Source organism: Arvicola amphibius, chromosome 3, assembly GCF_903992535.2.
Source record: "Arvicola amphibius chromosome 3, mArvAmp1.2, whole genome shotgun sequence".
NCBI classification, from domain to species: Eukaryota; Metazoa; Chordata; class Mammalia; order Rodentia; family Cricetidae; genus Arvicola; species Arvicola amphibius.
The window spans coordinates 162,272,348-162,291,219 of record NC_052049.1 but is presented as its reverse complement, the minus strand read 5'-3'; the positions used below and the strand labels follow the sequence as shown (position 1 = coordinate 162,291,219).

Sequence of the window (18,872 nt, the reverse complement as noted above, 5' to 3'; positions counted from 1 at the left end):
CAACCACAAAGACAGACACCTACTCAGAGTAAAGGGTTGGGAAAAGGTTTATTAAGCAAATGGACCTAAGAAACAAGCCGGTGTGGCCATACTAATTTCCAACAAAGTTGACTTCAAACTAAAATCAATCAGAAGAGATGGAAAGGGACACTTCATACTCATAACAGGAAAAATCCTTCAGAAGGAAGTCTCAATCATGAATATCTATGCCCCTAATATAAAAGCTCCCACTTATGTAAAAGAAACACTTCTAGAACTCAAGGCAGCCATCAAACCACACACACTAATAGTTGGAGACTTCAACACTCCTCTCTCACCAATGGACAGGTCAATCAGACAGAAACCTAACAGAGAATTGAAAGACTTAATGGAGGTAATGAACCAAATGGACTTAACAGACATCTATAGAACACTCCACCCAAATAGGAAAGAATATACCTTCTTCTCTGTGGCTCATGGAACCTTTTCGAAAATTGACCATATACTTTGTTAACAAAGCAAACTTCCACAGTTACAAAAAAATATTAGTAACCACCTATGTCTTATCGGATCACCATGGATTAAAATTAGAAATCAACAACAATGCTACCCCCAGAAAGCCCACAAACTCATGGAAACTGAACATCAACTACTGAACCACACCTGAGTCAAGGAAGAAATAAAGAAAGAAATTAAAGTCTTTCTTGAATTTAATGAAAACAAAGACACAACATACTCAAACCTATGGGACACAATGAAAGCAGTGCTAAGAGGAAAGTTCATAGCACTAAGTGCCCACTTAAAGAAAACGGAGAAAGCACTCATTGGTGACTTAACAGCACACCTGAAAGCTCTGGAAAAAAAAGAAGCAGACTCACCTAGGAGAAGTAGAAGATTGGAAATAATCAAACTGAGGGCAGAAATCAACAAAATAGAAACACAGAAAACAATCCAAAGAATCAATGAAACAAAAAGCTGGTTCTTAGCCGGGCGGTGGTGGCGCACGCCTTTAATCCCAGCACTCGGGAGGCAGAGGCAGGGGGATCTCTGTGAGTTCGAGGCCAGCCTGGTCTACAAGAGCTAGTTCCAGGATAGGCTCTAAAAAAGCTGCAGAGAAACCCTGTCTCGAAAAACCAAAAAAAACAAAAAACAAAAAACAAAAAACAACAACAAAAAAAAAGCTGGTTCTTGGAGAAAATCAACAAGACTGACAAACCCTTAGCCAAACTCATCAAACGGCAGAGGGAGAACACGCAAATTAATAAGATTAGAAATGAAAAGGGGGACATAAGCACAGACACAGAGGAAATTCAGAGAATCATTAGATCTTACTACAAAAGCCTGTATGCCACAAAATTGGAAAATGTAAAAGAAATGGACAGTTTTTTAGATAAATAACATATACCAAAGTTGAACCAGGACCAGGTAAATGCTCTAAATAGTCCTGTTAGTCGCGAAGAATTAGAAACTGTTATCAGAAACCTCCCTACCAAAAAGAGCCCAGGACCAGATGGTTTCAATGCGGAATTCTACCAGAACTTCCAAGAAGACCTAATACCTATACTCCTTAAGGTATTTCATAATATAGAAACACAAGAGTCACTCCCAAATTCCTTCTATGAAGCTACAGTTACCCTGATACCTAAACCACACAAAGACTCAACCAAGAAAGAGAATTACAGGCCAATCTCACTCATGAACATTGACACAAAAATTCTCAATAAAATACTGGCAAACCGAATCCAAGAACACATTAGAAAAACTATCCACTACGATCAAGTAGGCTTCATCCCAGAGATGCAGGGCTGGTTCAACATACAAAAATCTATCAATGTAATCCATCATATAAATAAACTGAAGGAAAAAACCATATGGTCATCTCATTAGATGCTGAAAAAGCATTTGACAAAATTCAGCACCCTTTTATGATAAAGATCCTGGAGAGATTAGGGATACAAGGGTCATTCCTAAATATAATAAAAGCTATTTACAGCAAGCCGACAGCTAACATCAAATTAAACGGAGAGAAACTCAAGGCTATCCCACTAAATTCAGGAACACGACAAGGCTGTCCACTCTCTCCTTATCTCTTCAATATAGTGCTTGAAGTTTTAGCAATAGCAATAAGACAACATAAGGGAATCAAGGGGATTCGATTTGGAAAGGAAGAAGTTAAACTTTCGTTATTTGCAGATGATATGATAGTGTACATAAGCGACCCCAAAAACTCCACCAAAGAACTCCTACAGCTAATAAACTCCTTCAGTAACGTGGCAGGCTACAAGATCAACTCCAAAAAATCAGTCGCCCTCCTATACACAAAGGATAAGGAAGCAGAGAGGGAAATCAGAGAAGTATCACCTTTCACAATAGCCACAAATAGCATAAGATATCTGGGAGTAACTCTAACCAAGGAAGTGAAGGATTTATTTGACAAGAACTTTAAATCTTTGAAGAAAGAAATTGAAGAGGATACCAGAAAATGGAAGGATCTCCCCTGCTCGTGGATTGGGAGGATCAACATAGTAAAAATGGCAATTCTACCAAAAGCAATCTATAGATTCAATGCAATCCCCATCAAGGTCATCAAAATTCTTCACAGTGATTGAGAGGACAATAATCAACTTTATATGGAAAAACAAGAAACCCAGGATAGCCAAAAAAATCTTATACAATAAAGGTACTTCTGGAGGCATTACCATCCCTGACTTCAAACTCTATTACAGAGCTACAGTATTGAAAACAGCTTGGTATTGGCATAAAAACAGAGAAGTTGACCAATGGAATCGTATAGAAGATCCGGATCTTAAACCACAAACCTACGAACACCTGATTTTTGATAAAGGAGCCAAAAGTACACAATGGAAGAAAGAGGGCATCTTCAACAAATGGTGCTGGCATAACTGGATGTCAACCTGTAGAAGAATGAAAGTAGATCCATATCTATCACCATGCATAAAACACAAGTCCAAATGGATTAAAGACCTCAATATTAATCTGAACACACTGAGCTTGATAGAGGAGAAAGTGGGAAGTACTCTACAACAAATGGGCACAGGAGACCGTTTCCTACGCATAACCCCAGCTGCACAGACATTAAGGGCAACATTGAATAAATGGGACCTCCTGAAGCTGAGCAGCTTCTGTAAAGCAAAGGACACTGTCACTAAGACACAAAGGCAGCCTACCGACTGGGAAAAGATCTTCACCAACCCTGCAACTGACAAAGGTCTGATCTCTAAAATATATAAGGAACTCAAGAGACTAGACTTTAAAATGCTAATTAACCCAATTAAAAAATGGGGCGCTGAAATGAACAGAGAATTCTCAACAGAAGAAGTTCAAATGGCCAAAAGACACTTAAGGTCATGCTCAACCTCCCTAGCTATCAGGGAAATGCAAATCAAAACAACTTTGAGATATCATCTTACACCTGTCAGATTGGCTAAAATCCAAAACACCAATAATAACCTTTGCTGGAGAGGTTGTGGGGTAAGGGGTACACTCATCCATTGCTGGTGGGAATGCACACTTGTGCAACCACTTTGGAAAGCAGTGTGGCGGTTTCTCAGGAAATTCGGGATCAACCTACCCCAGGACCCAGCAATTCCACTATTGGGAATCTACCCAAGAGATGCCCAATCATACTACAAAAGCATTTGCTCAACTATGTTCATAGCAGCATTATTTGTAATAGCCAGATCCTGAAAACAACCTAGATGCCCTTCAGTGGAAGAATGGATGAAGAAACTGTGGAATATATACATGCTAGAATACCACTCAGCGGTAAAAAACAATGACATCTTGAATTTTGCATGCAAATGGATGGAAATAGAAAACACTATTCTGAGTGAGGTAACCCAGACCCCAAAAAATGAACATGGGATGTACTCACTCATAATCGGTTTCTAGCCATAATTAAAGGACATCAAGCCTATAATTTGGGATCCTTGAGAAGATAGTAAGAAGGTGAACCCCCCAGAAAAGATATAGTAATCCTCCTGGATATTGGACGTAGACACGATCGCCAGGCAAAAATTGGGAACTTGAGGGTGGGGCGAGACGCGGCCAAGGGAAGATGGGGAGAGAAAAGCGTGAAGGGGAGAATGGGGGGAGGTCGGAGGAATAGGATGTTTGGGATACAGGAAGGGTGGATATGGGAGCAGGGAAGCATATATCTTAATTTAGGGAGCCATCTGAGGGTTTTCAAGAGACTTGACCCTAGAGGGGTTCCCAGGTTTCCAGGGAGACACCCCCAGTTAGTTCCTTGGGCAGCTGAGGGAGGGAGCCTGAAAAGGCCAGTTCCTATAGCCATACTGATGAATTTCTTGCATATCACCATAGAACTTCCACCTGGCGATAGATGAAGAAAATGACTGAGCCCCACATTGGAGCACCGGACTGAGCTCCCAAGGTCCTGATGAGGAGCAGAAGGAGAGAGAACATGAGAAAGAAAGTCAGGACCGTGAGGGGTGCGTTCACCCATGGAGACGGTGGGACAGAACTAACGGGAGATCACCAACTCCAGTTGGATTGGGACTGATGGAACATGAGACCAAACCATACTCTCTGAATGTGACCGACGGTGGAGGCTGACAGAGAAGCCAAGGACAAAGGCGCTGATCTTTGACTCTTTTGCATGGACAGGCTCTGTGGGAGCCTTCTCAGCTTGGTTGATCACCTTCCTGGACCTGGGGGGAGTTGGGAGGACCTTGGTCTTAACATAGAGTAGGGAACCCCGATGGCTCCTTGGCCTGCAAAGGGAGGGAGGGAGGGGATGGGAGGAGGGGAGGGGAGGGAAGGGGGAGGAAGAGGGGAGGAGATGGAAACTTTTTAAATAAAAAAAAAAAAATAAAAAAAAAATGGTAAGCAGTTTGAAAAAAAAAGAAAGAAAATAAACATGAACATGTGGTAGAAACTGGAAAAATGAATTTAGTTAGGGGTGGTAAGAAAACTTTGAAGAGTGAAAACATCCAGGAAATTATTATTCTAAGTACAGAGACCATCTAAAGACAACAGTTACAAATCTGGAGGTTTGCCATTTTTAAAAGACAAAGCAAATAGACTAAAGCAGTGAAAGGGAGAGTTTAACAAAAGCAGGTGGAAAGGCACACTGCCACATATGGTCTTACAGATTTACTGTGAAGAGCTTATACATTATCTTCAGGTTTTGGTTGAAGCAAATGGGTAGATAATGGTATAAAATACCATTGCCCAAAGCAGGGAAGATTAGGGGAAACAAGTCAGGGAATAATAATAAAAACTTCTTTGGAGTCTAAGGTTACACCTAGACAGCTCAACATAAGGCAGTTGCTATGGTAGATGACAACCTGACACAGGCTAAGGCCATCTGAGAGGAGGTAATCTCAAGAAAACACTTCCATCAGAGTGGGCTATAAGCAAGCACGTAGGCCATTTTTTTTAAAGATTGATGAGGTAGGGCCCAGTCTATTGTGGGTGGGGCCACCCCTGGTCTGGTGGTCTTGGGTTCTATAAGAAAGCAGGCTGAGCAAACCATGGTGAACAAGCAAGTAATCAGGCACTCTTCCATGGCCTCTACATCAGCTCCTGCCTCCAAGTTCCTGCCCTGCTTGAGTTCCTGTGCTGATTTCCTATGATGATGAACTGTGATGTGGAAGCATAAGCCAAATAAATGCTTTCCTCCCCAAGTTTCTTTATGATGTTTCATCACGTCAGAGATAACCCTAAGATACTTGCCTAGCATGTATAAAGCTCTAGGTTTGATCCCCAGTACAGCAAGCTGGATTCCTTGAAATTCCCTTTGAGAACATATAGTGGTATATTATGTGTTTTAATAAATTAAGCTTGCTGAAGATTGGTGCAAAGCAGCCACACTAGTCAGTCATACAGGCCAGGCAGTGGTGGCACACGCCTTTAATCCCAGCAGCAACAGTAGTTAGTCATAGAGGCTAGGTGATGGTGGTGCATGCCTTTAAACCCAGCACTGGAGAGGAATATAAGACAGGAGGAGACAGGTCTCAATCTCAATCTGAGGATTAGTAGAGGCAGGATCACCCCTTTTTTTGTTTGAGCTTTGTTAGAGGTAAGATCTCTCTAGCAGTTTGGCTGCATTGATTTTCTGATCTTCAGATGGAACCCCAATATGTGTCTCTGGGTTTTTATTCATGCAACAAGAACTAGCATGATTCACTAAATATATTTTCAGATAAACATTTTTGTCCATGCCATCTATTTCCTTCTAGGATCTAACCTATATAAACCCCAAAGTTCAAAGTTCACAGTTTAAAAGTTAGAACTGAAACATAAACAATGGAATCACCAAAATCATCCTATCAAAGCAAGGGATCAAATGAGATTACGATGAGAGGACAGAGCCAATTACATTATTCCAAATCATTCCAATACAAAAAGAAAAACCTGAAAAATAAAGAGAAAGGAGAAAGCTGTGTATGTGTTGGCACAGGCCTGTAATCCCAGAACTCAGGAACTAGAGGCAGGAAGATAGGGGGTTCAAGGCCATTCTCAAATATGTAGGGACTTTGAGGCAAACCTGAATTTTATGAGATCCTGTCTTAGAACTAACATGTAAGCCAACAACAACAAAAGCAGAACACATAAAAAAGGAAAACACATCTTTCTTTTACCCTAACAAAGGATTTAATTTAGCTTGCTTCATCAAGAATTAGCTGTAAGAAGAAACAAGATGAGGAGAAAAGCTGTAAATACATTTTAATGCATATTTGGCAACTAGAGAAGAGAAATAAACCTTGTTGTTTACTTAAATGAAAATATAAATCATGCCAGGTGTGGTGTTATATGCCTTTAACCCCAACATTCATAGGGAGATCTCTGAGAGTTTGAGGCCAGTTAGGTCTACAAAGTGAGTTCTAGGTCAGCCAGGGTTATATAGGGAGACCTCTAAAAAGGTGGGGAGGGGCAAGGACTTAGAAAAAAATAAAATCCTGGAAATCCACATTTTCTAGATACATATACAGCTAACATTTCTGTGACCATTCAACTTTAACCTTTTCTAAAAGAAAGATCTCAATTAAAACTATAAAGAAATTAGATAATAGGGGTGACGCGTTTCCTCAGTTTTTTAAGTAGGCTACAAAAAAGGGACAAAAAAACCAAACCAAATACCTTACCATCAGTTCAGGTGATGTGATATCTCGTGGTCCCTGATATGGATCATCACTAGATGCAAATGAGGCAAGTATTGACAAACCATTGAAAACCTGTTGATAATGTTCTCCAATACGTAGCAGTAATTCATTGTGCAATCCTTGAAAATCTTGTCGTAAGAGACTCCCCAGCTCAATTTCTGTTTCATTCTAAAGATATTAAAAAATTATTTTTTCTCATATTAGCATCTAAAAATAAGTACACTGATTTTAACATGTTATTTGTAAATCAAGAGCTCTAGGTAAGATAGCATAGCTTACTAATAGAACTAAGAAAAGACATTGGCAAAGAATTCTAATCTTGTTCTTTCCTGATAGGTCTCCCATGAGCTGTATGCAATGAAGAAAAGTGATCAGACTTAATTTTGAAATAAAACTGGAAAAAGCCCTATGTTTGCCTAAAGTCTTTTTACACCAGCAACACAGTATTTACAGATGCACAGACCCTGGGACAGTGCTACACAACAGGCTTTTGGTCAGAATGTTGGAGTTTAAATTCTAGTTGTCATTTATAGGTTGTCCTGTGATTTGGACAAGTTACCTAATCTAACCCCTCACTGCCTTAGTTCTATCATCTGTAAAGAAAAACAGTGGTTGAACATTCCTAATTAAAACCCAAATACCAATTCTTTTGAACACTGTCATGATACCAGAAGCAGAATTTTTTTATACTTGACTTTATTTGATTGACTGCAGTAAAAATGTAGGCACCTTGAAAATATTTTATAAAAATTGTACTTTTTTCTTTTCTTTTTTGATTTTCAAGACAGGGTTTCTCTGTATAACAGCATTAGCTGTCCTGAAACTCACTTTGTAGACCAGGCTGGCCTCTAACTCATAAAGATCCACCTATCTCTACCTCCCAAGTGCTGGGATTAAAGGCGTGCATCACCACACCCAGCTGGGCTATACATTTAAGATATGTCTAAAACATGAATGAATTCTGTGTCTAGACTTTGGTCTCATCCTCAAGATATCTCATTATGTATATGCAAATATTTCAAAATGCAAAAAAAAAGGAAAAATCTGAAATTTAGTCTTAAGCATTTTTGTGCAAGAAATAAGATGCACAAGAAATAAGACCTCTATCTTCCCAAATATCTGAAATGACTCGGATGTATGTGGACAGAGAAGCTTCTGACATAAAGTATGTACTCCATAAATATTATCATTTTGTCTCCATAACATACGGTTTACATTCTTGAGATGAATGAAAACAAATTAAATTAAGAGTCATTAGTTCTCAAGTAAAAAAGAGATCTGCTGTCCTCTTAGAGAAAAATAAAATTAAGGTTTTCTATTTCCACAGTCTTATATTCCTCAAAGACATCATTAATGTAAAATAAAAAAGAAGCCCAAGCTACAATTTTAAGTTTAAATACTAGCAAGACATGCAAACCTGACAGTTTACACCCATAATGAAATGAGAGAATAAAGTTCCAAAAGTTGTTTTCTGATCTACACATGCACAATATAGTCCATATGCACCCACCCACCCCCCCCCCACACATATATACACACACACACACTCACTCTAAAATTTTAAGATTTATTTATTTTATTTCCATGCCTACAGTGTTTTGCCTACATGTTTATATGTGTACATGGATGCTTAGTGCCACAGAAGTTAGAAGAGGGCAGCAGATCCTGAACTTGGAGTTACAGGAAGATCTGCCATGTGGGTACTGAGAACTGAACCCAGGTCTTCTGCTAGAACAAGTGCTGTTAACCACTAAGTCATCTCTCCAGACCCACTAAATTATTAGTCATTTAAAAAGTAGGAAAAATTATAATCAAATTATAATCAGAGTAGCAAGTAACTAAACCAAACATAGGCATAGAGTTAAATGTAGTTGTCTCTTCCTATAACTACTTGTATATTATGAGGTAACTTATAACTGTAATCAGTTCCAAATTACTAAAATAATGTACCTAATCCATGAAAGGATGACTATTCTATTCCATTATGGTAAATGATCAGAGAAAATATCAAAATAATTCTTCTATTTAGAATTCTCCCAAAGACAATGATTATTTAACATGATATTTATACATATTCTTATGCTATAAATTATTGTCCTTTCTACATTACAACGATAAATTAGTCTTTCCAAAAATGCTAATCTAAGCAAAAGAATAAAACACACACAATATTTAAATACCTTCAGATAATGAAGGGCACGTTCTAATTCATCTTTGGTACAAGAACAAACCAAATGAGAAAAAATATATTTGAAGTTATTTATTAAAATCTCTCGACGATTAACATTTAATTGTTTTCCTAAAGTTCGAATAAGAGCAGAAGCTGCAGGGCTCGCTTTCGCAGCAAGATCAGGCAGTAGAACTTGTAATGTCCTCTGAAAAAGAGCACAATAATTATCAAAAAGTACATCTGTCTGGGTGATAAACTGTTTAAATAAACTGTCCACAAAAACATTCTTTAATACCACAGGGAGTTATGCATGAATTCATACTTGTATTCAACCTTGCCATTTACTCACTTGACTATAATAAATACAATGGTATATATTACTATGACTCAGGTCCTATATATAAAGCAATGAACAAAACAAGCAAGGAACCAACAGCATAGAGCTTCTATTATATGCATTAAGAGACAGTGAACAATATGGAATGAAGATTGGAATAATTCTTCATTTCTATTACATTGTATGTAACTCAAAAGAAGCAAATTTTTCATGAGTATGTTGTTAAAACAGATGCATGATCTAAAGTAAAGGTCCTGAGTCTGGCGTATCCTGTCCTACATTTAGAGAATAAGCATAAAACAATAGCCATAAATAAAAACTTAAAAAAAAAAATTTAGGGCTGGAGAGATGGCTCAGCGGTTAAAATCACTAACTACTCTTCCAGAAAACCTGGGTTCAATTCCCAGCACCTACATGGCAGCTCACAGCTTTCTGCAATTCCAGTTCCAGGGGACTCAACACCTTCACCCAGACATACATGCAGACAAAATACCAATGTATATAACATTAAAAGAAAAGTTTTTATAATTTTTTTTGTTTGTTTTTGAGACAGGGTTTCTCTGTGTAGCTTTGGAGCCTTTCCTGGAACTCATTCTGTAGAGCAGGCTGGTCTTGAACTCCCAGAGATCCACCTGACTCTGCCTCCCAAATGCTGGGATTAGAGGCGAGTGCCACCACCACCCAGCTAAAAAAAAAAGTTTTCTTTAAAAAAAAAATAGATTATAGAATTGATGCTGCAACATTACAGAAAACAGTTAAATACATCTAACATCCAATACTGCAATAAATCTACTTTCATTTTTGGTCTATTTTAAGATCTAATTCATTAAATTCACACAAAATCCAAAGTTAAAATTATTATGATTTTGTTTACTTATTCTATACATATCTAAAAAATACAACTACAAGTATGCCATTATTCCAAACATGGAATGTGACAATGAACAAGATCCAGCCCTTGCCTGAGTGGTATGACATCAAGAGACTCAGGCAGGAGGACAGCATATTTGAGGACAGCCTGTGCTACAGAATGAGACTGTATCCAAAAACAAAAGAAACAAAACAATAAATAAATAGGTCTGCCTTCATAGACATACTTTATGTTATTCCTTTTAACATAGTTATAGTTAGATTAACATGATTATTTTTAAGATTAAGATGGCTCATATTTAGACATTTAGTTTCTTCTCAGTTTTATATTGCCAATGGGTAATGTTGCAAAAAACATCTGTGGGTTTTGATGTAATTAATGAGTAATAAGGCATGAATATCTTTGTGGTTCTTATAATATACCATCCTACTTTCTTTGTATATATAACCAATTTATGAGCAATATAAGTTTGTTAAAATAATATTATAGGGAAAACCGCTGTACAAACTGTTATCACTATTTATTAGATTGACAATACACTGACTTTGGGGCAAAAATGAGAAAATAATATGTTCCACCATCCTTCAAACCTTATGCCTAATGAATTCCACAGACTTCTTAAGCCTTGCCATGTTATAAAGCCTGATATCTGAAATCATAACAAATCATACCACTAATTCTGTATTTCATAATTCAACTTCTTAAAGGTAAATATTAGTTTTTCAATAACCAGTAGAACCCAGGATGGTACGAAAAACAAAGACTCAAACAGTTAACTTGAATATGGTATTAATGAGTATGATACATAAAACAGTAAATAAAGATATACATAAATTTAAGTTTTACTGTGCAAGCAATGATTTCGTCAAAGTAAAAAGAAATAGACAATTAGGGACTAGGTTAATAGCTCAGGTATGAAGACCTGTGTTCAATACCCAGAAAAAGACTGGGCATGGTGACACATTTGTAATTCCAGTGCTATGGCATCAGAGACAGGGAGATATTAAAGGCTTGCCGGTAGTCAGTCATTCAAACTCCAGGGTATTGTGACAGACCCCGTCCTACACACACACACACACACACACACACACACACACACACAAACCAATGGAGAGTGGCTAAGCAACAATAGTCAAGATTGTCCTCTAGGGGCTGGAGAGATGGCGCAGAGGTTAAGAGCATTGCCTGCTCTTCCAAAGGTCCTGAGTTCAATTCCCAGCAACCACATGGTGGCTCACAACCATCTGTAATGGGGTCTGGTGCTCTCTTCTGGCCTGCAAGCATACACAGACAGAATATTGTATACATAATAAATAAATAAACAAATAAATAAATAAATTAAAAAAAAAAAAGATTGTCCTCTAACCTACAGACACATGCACGCACACACACAAAATTTTCAAGATTTTGAAAATCTTGGGTCCATATGGTATTTAATATACTTGTAAGGTTTTCTTTAAAAACAAACAAACAAATGAAATATTTAATCAAAAACTTCAAATATATCAATTAAACACACATAGCAACTTACACTTAGGAAACGATTAAGATCAGGAAAGTCAAAAACATTGGCAATCTCCGACAAGGTATTTAAAGCCATTTCTCTGTGGTGAGCTACATCTTGCTTTCGCATCTCAGCAGTCTGGCAAGGCGTGCCTGGGAGTGCTGCTATCTGACTGGAGTGAAGAGATTCTACCAAAAACTAAAGCAAGAATACTCTTTTTAGTTTTCAAACAAGGAAGGCATTCTAACCCCATCTCTCTGCCCACCAACTAATACTTTTCAAGCTAACATGAGAGTAGTATCAAGTTCTACACTGCCAGTTACTCATTCAATTCCTGTAATAATTTTAATGAGGTGAATTTCATCATAATCTCCATTTTACGGAAAAGCAACCAGGTAAACCAGTATTTTAGCCTGGTCTAACTTTTCAGTCATTGATTAATATGCCTTTTTAAAAACAAAGTGTCATGTTGGCAATATCAAGATATAAAAAAGTTTAGCATCACTAAACAGGCTAAAAAATGATGACTCTCTAAAGTTTATCAAGAATATAATAATTTTACAAATTATTGTATGATGATATTCCTTATCATTTATAACCCATATCTTCAGACAAATATACTTAAATACAAATGGCAGCAATTCAGTTCTAAATAAATATAATCTTAAAAATAACTCTTGCTGGGCGGTGGTGGCGCACGCCTTTAATCCCAGCACTCGGGAGGCAGAGGCAGGCGGATCTCTGTGAGTTCGAGACCAGCCTGGTCTACAAGAGCTAGTTCCAGGACAGGCTCCAAAGCCACAGAGAAACCCTGTCTCGAAAAAACCAAAAAAATAAAAATAAAAATAAAAAAATAATTCTTTAAAACAAGCAAGATAAGACTTACATACATGTTGTTTCTCTCTTTTGGATTTTTTTGTTTTGTTTTAGTTTTTCAAGACAGAGTTTCTCTGGGTAGCCCTGGCTGTCCTGTAACTCACTGTGTAGACCAGGCTGACCTTGAACTCACAGAAATCCAGCTGCCTCCCCCTCCCAAGTGCTAGGATTACGGGCGTACACCACCAGAGCCCAACTGCGTGTTGTTTTTCTTAAACCCAGTATGGATTTAAGAGACCTTACCACCTCAGCTTTCCAAGGAAAGTAATTCTAGTTTCTACTTCTTTTTAAATGCCTGCAAATGTTGCTATTGTCTATTGTTGCTATTGTCTATTGTTGCTATTAGCTGAATGCTGGCTTTCACCTGACAGATGGGTTTCTTATATTGGCTGAAAAAATTTTGCAGTTTAACACTTTTAGCTGCAACTAGTGCTCGAATCTCTGTGTACGCTGCTCCGGAGACAGACGCCGACTTAGACAACAAACAATGTAATAAGTGCAAGAGTGCAAAAGGTATCAAATCTCCTTTAGCTGCCCTGAAAATAAAAACACAGGTATACATAAGGTTAATGCCTCAGAAACTAAAGCAGATCCATAAATAAATATACGCTGAATCATATTTTCTGTAATATACATCTCATATCACCATTTACTCTTTTTTCCCCCAGTGCTGAGGAACGAATCCAGGCTTTTGTGTACAGCAGGCAAGTATTCCACCAATGAACTATATCTCCAGCCCTCACTGCCTCTAATGGTAAGCAAATAAGACAGTAAGAAAAATATTAAGTTTCATTTCAAGCACTGTCAAACATACCTTCCAATGTCCCCTGTTGTAAGAATCAAGGTATCCTTTAGTTCATTATTTCTCGATATTTGGGCGTGTGTATATGCTTCCTTCATTCTTAAAACAAAAAGCTAGAAAAGCAAACTTTATTGATCAGAAAAGTTCTAGAGCTATGTTTATAGAAAAAAATCTGTCTTTTAATTTAAATTTTATCTTAAAAATTCTAACCTCTTTTATGAATCCATCCTCAGAGTCCAAAGATTCCAATATATACTTAATATTTCCACTAAAAGCAACTCTAACATCCTTGTCTGGATCTTCCATCAAATTTAATAAAGTCCCAAGAACTGCTTTTACCTCTGTTTCATCTTCTTGAAAATTAAGATGCTTACAAAGATGAGGCAGATTGTCTATGAAAGCTAAAGAGAGACAATATATATTTTCTAATTTGACATATCATTTATCAAAGTTGTACTTAAAAATAATGCCAGCAAATAGGATACAGAAAACAATCCCATACTGCCTTTATGTCAATATTTAGACATACATAGCACACATATTTTAAGGAGATTAGAATTAATCAATTTATTTTTGTTTAGTTTTTTTTTTTTGGTCATTTTGTTTTATTGTTTGTTTGTTTTGAAATAGTTCTCACTGTGGAAACCTGGCTAGCCTGGAACTCACTTTGTAGACCAGGTTGGACTTGAACTCACAGAGATCCACCTACCTCTGTCTCCCAAGTGCTGGGATTAAAAAGGCATGTGCCACTACAGCTGGCAAATTTACCAATTTAAATTATTTTATACTCAATGACAATAATAAATGACAAATTTAAAATAAATTCTAGAATCTAAGTTATCAAATGATCATTTTTAGGTCTTGTAGATCATTGTTTCTTAGATTTAAACTTTAATTTTTTAAAAAAAATCTTTCAACTAAGAGGGCTCTTAGACTTATCAATTTTACAGAACTTAGGGTGTTCCTATAACCACTACCAACTATATGAAAGCTTGTGAATTAACCGCAACTTACTATTAAACACATGGATCTTCCATGTGTGTAGCAATCTCAACACTCCAGCAAGTTCATACCCAATGTCACTGGAAAGTGTTTAACCCTAATTGACCACTCACCGAGTTTTACTGGACTAGGTGTTTTTTCTTCCAGCAAGAAAAGGAATGGCTTGCAGACAGAAGCTCGTACTTGAGAAGAACATTCATGTTGAGGAGTGGCTTTCAAGTTCTTACAGAACAGGTCCACATGTTCAAAGAAAGGCTCTACCGAGGAACTCGTCAGACAAAACATGCCATGAAGAGTACAGACAAGCTGACCAAGGACAGAAGCAAATTCTTTTTTGACAATGTCAGAATCATCTTTGACTCTATCTCTGGGGAAAAAAAAGAAAAAGTATTAAATCTTCCTAGTAAATATTTTGGATTAGATTTCCTTAATTTGAGACAAAGGAAAAGAAAAGATAAAACTTTAAAGAGAAAAATATAATTTTCAAGCTAAAAGCAATATTTGCTTTATTTACTCTACAATAATAAGATTAATGGGTTATATAATAAGTCATATATTCAAATTAAAGTCTTAATACATACATAAGCATCTTGGGAATTTGGTTACAAGAATTCTGCTGCTGCAATAAGATAAAAAATCCTTTAACACAACTAGCCCGGATTACTTCATGGGAGCTCATCAGGGCCCAATTATAAACTGCTGTTCTCCATTCAAGGAATATTTTTCTTGGAAACAGAGTCAGAAGAAACACACATTGTGACTGTGCCTGTGGAGCTAAAAAGAATAAACTTTATTAAACAAGATTTCTTTGAAAAGCTTTTACTTATTATTGGGGGTGGTGCACAAATGTGCCAAAACTCTTGTGAGGAAGTCAGAGGACAACTTGTGGGCGTTACTTCTTTTTTTCCACAATACAGGTCCCAGGGACCAAACTTAGGACATTATGCTCAGGGGCAGGACCCTTTACACAGAGCCACCTTGTCAGCCAATAAGCAAAGTTTTTAAGAAGTTAATTTTACATGTGTGTGTGCACCCATGTGTATACATGCATGCCTGTATATGTACACTGTGAAATTAGCATTTAAAGTACATACACAATCAAACGTAATTAAATCTTCTAAGAAAATAAAGCAAGAACACTGATAAATGTTTACATACAACTTTTTTGTGTAATTAGAGAAATGCAAATTGAAAATCACATGTATCAGATTGAATAACATTAAGACAGTTATCTCCCTGAATTTTTATTGTTTTACATTATAAGATATTTTAAACCTGGCGATGTCAAGGACTGAACACAATTCTCATGTTCTGCTAGCGAGAATGTAAACTGATGCATATTTGGGGAGCAATACAACAGTACAGAATACAGTATGAGGAAATGCTACAGCCTAGTAATTCCAATCCCAGGTAATGAACTTCAAATAGTGCTTTAAGTAGTATGCATATGAATATCCCGATCTTTTTTGAAAATTCAGATTCTCAACCAGTATATTCTAGCAGACCATAAGATACTCTATTTCCTTTGTAAATCTTATATCTTTATTTACTTTTACTGTATGAACATTTTGCCTTGCATGTATGTCTGTTTGCCATGTTTATGTCTGGTCTCTGTAGAAGTCAGAAGAGGGTATCAAATCCCCTGGAACAAGAGTTACAGGCAGAAGATCTATTTCTAAGACGTTCCCACAAGCTTGCACTACTGGTCTATGGGCAACAGTTCAAAAATCAAGGCCTTGGGAAGATTTAGAGTTTCTTAAAAATATTCACAGACGTAAAATTATCAGCAACTAAATTGTCTGTCAGTGCCATGATAATGTTTATTTTTTTAAAAGATTTAGTTGTATTGTTTTAAATTATGAATTGAGGTGGAGGAGTGGGACTGTGCATGTAAATGTAGGTGCCTGAGAAAGCTAGGGACATTGGACTCTCCTAGAGCTGGAGTTACAGACAGTGTAAGCTGCCTGATATGATGCTGAGGACAAACTCAGGTGCTCTAGAAGAGCAAGTAACTGATGCTCTTAACCACTGACCCACCTCTCCAGCCCAGATACTGTTTGTCTTATAATTGCTTATTAATTTAAAAAATAAGAGAGAATACATGAATCATCTGAATAAATCCCATAAATACAATGCTGACCCAGTCAGTCACTGGGGCAGATGCCTGTAATACCAATAACTTAGGAAGATCAGAAGTTGAAGGCCAGCTTCATCCACACAGTCAAATTTGGGGCTAGCCTGTTTTATATAAAAGCCTATCTAAAAAATAAAAACAATGTTAACTAACAAAATACAAGTTGTGAAAATGAATATAATTCCTTATATAAGAAATACATATATAATAAAAGTAATAAAGCAAGAATGGTAGTTATCACTAGGAAAAAGAGAAATAAAACTAGCAAAGAACAATCAAAGGGGTTATTTACTTATCTTTCATGTTTTGAGTCAGGGTTTCACTATATAGCCCAGGCTGGCCTTAAATTTGCAATTCAGTCTCCTGCCATGGCCTCCCAAGTGCTGGAAGTGCTGGAACTGCAGGCATTTACCACCACATTCACCACAAAGAACTCTCACCAAATCCTTAATATTTTTTCTTTCTTTCTTTCTTTTTTTTCTTTTTTGGTTAGGGTTTTTTTTTTTTTTTTTGTTCTGAGACATTACAGGCCTAAAGGGCTGCACCATTCCATTTTTAGTGGCACTGAGGATCAAACCTGGGGCCTCTAGTCTGCTAGGTTAGAGCTCTACCTACTGAACAGGTACATTCCCAGCACTAATATTTTATTTACTGAAGTAGGAAATTGATATGTTTAGAATACTATTCTCTACTTTTTATGTATAGTCCCAAAATACCTCATAGATTTCTTAAATAAAGATTTTTGTCATTTTTGATTTGTTTCGAAGACAGGGATTCACTCGGTAGCTCAGGCTGGCCTAGAACTCATGGCAATCTTCCTTTCTCGGTCTCCTCAGTGCTGAGATGGCAGGTATGAGTCATCAAACCCAGCTCAAGATAAAGATACTTGAATATATGTAGTGACATTTCATTTGTATTTTAATAAATAAAGCTTGCCTAAAGATCAGAGAGTAAAACAGCCCCAATGGTCAGCCTTACAGACCAGGCAGTGGTAACACACACTTTTAATCCCAGTAGCCACACTAGTTGCCATAGAAACCAGGCAGTGCATGCCTTTAATCTCAACCCTAGAAAGGACTATGAACGGGAAAAGACAGTTTGCAGTCACAGTCTCATTCTGAAATTCCTGGAGGCAGGACCGCCATTTTGGACTGAAGTCGAGGTAAGAGCCAGTGGATGGCTGTTTTGCTTTTCGGATCTTTAGATTGAATCCCAATTTTTCTCTTTGAGTTTTTATTAATCATGCTTCAAGTATACATTTCCAATTCTGTACAGATAGAAAGGACAAGCATCCCTTCTCAACTGTTTATATACCAAACTCCTTTCTGTGCTCTTCGAAGTATTCTTTTAATTATTGAAAAATAAGTGTTAAAGTATTATAAATTCTACACAGAGATCAATTATGCACAGCATAAGCTACATACATCAGACAATTTTGTGATTACTTACAGTAACTATCACAAACCCTCTGGCTTAATGGCAGAAGATTAGTAGCAAATGTGGTCAACTTTAGAGAGTTATCATCAGAATGGGAACAAATCCATGGAAGTGAAAGCATTCCACATAACTCTTCTAGAATAGGATCCTCAAATGAACTTTTAACTACAGAGATAGACAAAGGACATAAATTATACCAATTCCTTCATCATATTTATTTTTAAGACTGTAGACATCCAAAACATCAAGTGGAATTATATTCAACATTCAATAAACAAGGATTCTTAAAACGAAGGGCCATAAACAACCCTCTGTTTTAGCTAGGGGTGGTCTATGGCAAACTCAGGCCTTGCACATGTTAAACAAGTACTCTAACACTGAGCTGTACTTCTAGTCCTCTGCTGAAGTCTGTGAGATCAATAAAAAGCATATACATCTATGCACTGTCTAAATAGATCATTGTATTCTTCAGATTTTCAAACCGAAACATTTAAACATTTCAAATAAATATCTACTCACAAAATTAATCAAAATATTACACAAATAAATGTGAAACTCAGAAACCACCAGAATGTTTAATTAACAGAAATTTTGATAATATTCTGAATATTG

General features: G+C 36.9%; 1 protein-coding gene across 2 annotated transcripts in view; it reads right to left on the bottom strand.

Moving 5' to 3' along the window:
• The window catches only part of Atr (ATR serine/threonine kinase), a 115,243-nt gene that overhangs the window by 83,311 nt on the left and 13,060 nt on the right, over positions 1-18,872 (bottom strand). For both annotated transcript variants that reach the window (XM_038321928.2, XM_038321929.2), the window contains exons 8-16: positions 18,273-18,425; positions 15,271-15,463; positions 14,803-15,056; positions 13,898-14,088; positions 13,700-13,800; positions 13,250-13,421; positions 12,037-12,207; positions 9,308-9,502; positions 7,110-7,295 (exon numbers count right to left, since the gene is read on the bottom strand). In XM_038321928.2, the coding sequence (XP_038177856.1) occupies positions 7,110-7,295; positions 9,308-9,502; positions 12,037-12,207; positions 13,250-13,421; positions 13,700-13,800; positions 13,898-14,088; positions 14,803-15,056; positions 15,271-15,463; positions 18,273-18,425 (1,616 nt within the window). The remainder of the gene's footprint in view (positions 1-7,109; positions 7,296-9,307; positions 9,503-12,036; positions 12,208-13,249; positions 13,422-13,699; positions 13,801-13,897; positions 14,089-14,802; positions 15,057-15,270; positions 15,464-18,272; positions 18,426-18,872) is intronic.